Source organism: Stegodyphus dumicola, chromosome 4 (assembly GCF_044657685.1).
Source record: "Stegodyphus dumicola isolate Sdum_Otavi_A_Nest chromosome 4, ASM4465768v1".
NCBI classification, from domain to species: domain Eukaryota; kingdom Metazoa; phylum Arthropoda; class Arachnida; order Araneae; family Eresidae; genus Stegodyphus; species Stegodyphus dumicola.
The window spans coordinates 117,804,815-117,806,577 of NC_140771.1; the positions used below are offsets into that span (position 1 = coordinate 117,804,815).

Below are 1,763 nucleotides of genomic sequence, written 5' to 3' on the forward strand. Positions count from 1 at the left end.
AGGAACGCAAATTGCAAACGATGTGATATCAGGAGAAAATTTTAAATCAGCCTTTAAAACCAGATCTAAAGAAAGTGGAAAAAAATTAGCAAGGAAAGCAGCTCAGAAAGCAGACGAGATGATTGGTCACGGAAAGTTTAAAAGGAAACGCAAATCTCCCAAACGCTTCATTTCGTCTAAAGCCAGGAAAGTGCAAAGACGTGACATTTTCAACTCATAATGGCTTTCCTCTTAAAAGATTCTCCAGAATGCGCTAAATCTGAACTCGATTTATTTACATTACCTCCAACCCAAACAGTTATAGAAAGAGGACAATGGATAGAATTTCATCCCCTTGCGAATCTGTCGGATGGAAGTCCTGTCGAATTCAATGTCGCAGGTAGTGGCGATGACTATTTGGATTTATCTCAAACTCAGTTATACGTCAAAGTTAAAATTTTGAAAAGCAATGGCGGCTCTCTCGGAAAAGATGATAAAGTGGGACCCGTGAATTTGTTTCTGCACTCCCTCTTCTCTCAAGTTGATATAAGCTTAAATGAAAGACTTATTTCCTCCAGCAATAACACGTACCCTTACAGAGCCATCATAGAAAAATTACTTAATCATGGTTTTGATACGAAAACTTCTCAATTATCATCAGAATTATATTTTAAAGATACAGCAGGCCGTATGGATGTTTTTGATACTGCGGATAAGCAACCTAATGAGGGATTCAATAAAAGAGCAGAAGAATTTAAACTTAGTGCTACAGTGGATATGATTGGACGGCTACATCTAGATATGTTTCATCAAGAAAGACTTTTGTTGAACATGGTCGATATGAAAATTAAACTTATCCGCAGCAAACCGGAATTTTGTTTACTAGGGGAGGGGAATTTTAAAGTGTCATTGGAACATGCCTCACTATTTGTACGCAAAATTCGAGTCAGTCCAGGTGTAATTTTAGGGCATGCAAAAAGTTTAGAAAAAGCGACAGCGAAATATCCTATCAACCGAGTGATTTGCAAAGTGTATTCCATTCCATCAGGAAATATGAGTTTTGTTCAAGATAGTATTTTTACGGGCCAGATGCCTAAACGCTTAATTGTTCCTTGTGTCGATAATAATGCTTTCAACGGAAACTATAAAAAATCTCCCTTCGAATTTAAGTACAATCATATCAATTTTATTGGCATTTACGTAGATGGGCAACCTATGCCTCACAATCCTCTTCAACCTGATTTCATGAATAAAACCTTTATTCGTGCATATCAGAATTTATTTGCCAATGCAGAAAACCGAGGATTGTATCTGTCGAGATCAGAGTATCCAGAAGGATACTGCTTATTTCTTTTCGATCTTATCACCTGACTTGTGTGATGGTTCTCACTTGAATTTAGTCCGTCATAGTAATTTGAGACTGGAGGTAAAATTCGGTTTCCCTCTGCCAATAACAACATCGTTAATAGTCTATGCAGAATTTGAAAACTTAATAGAAATCAATAAATCTAGAAATATTATCTACGATTTTGGTAACTAATGAATTCTTCAGAAATTCATAGAATACTCTCTCGTGACAAATGGACAGCAAAGTACTACACTGGAGTTTTCCCTTCAGATAAAATCCCAGATGTTCATCGTTTCCCAGCAGCTATTGTAGTCAACACTAATAAACAAAACGAGAAAGGGACGCACTGGCTGGCTTTCTTCATTGAAAATAATCAGACTTTAGAATTTTTCGATTCTTATGGACTTCCTCCCATGACTTATGGTGATGACATAGC

General features: G+C 36.8%; 1 protein-coding gene across 1 annotated transcript; it reads left to right on the plus strand.

Annotated features, from left to right (window-relative positions):
- The first annotated feature begins 219 nt into the window (after nucleotides 1–219).
- LOC146997652 (uncharacterized protein F54H12.2-like) lies at nucleotides 220–1,350 on the plus strand. Its single transcript, XM_085814372.1, has one exon. The coding sequence runs from the start codon at nucleotides 220–222 to the stop codon at nucleotides 1,348–1,350; it is 1,131 nt and encodes a 376-aa protein (XP_085670498.1).
- Nucleotides 1,351–1,763: the final 413 nt, after the last annotated feature.

Coding starts and splice junctions, on each gene's coding strand:
- LOC146997652 (XM_085814372.1), top strand. CDS start 220: ATGGCTTTCCTCTTAAAAGATTCTCCAGAATGCGCTAAATCTGAACTC.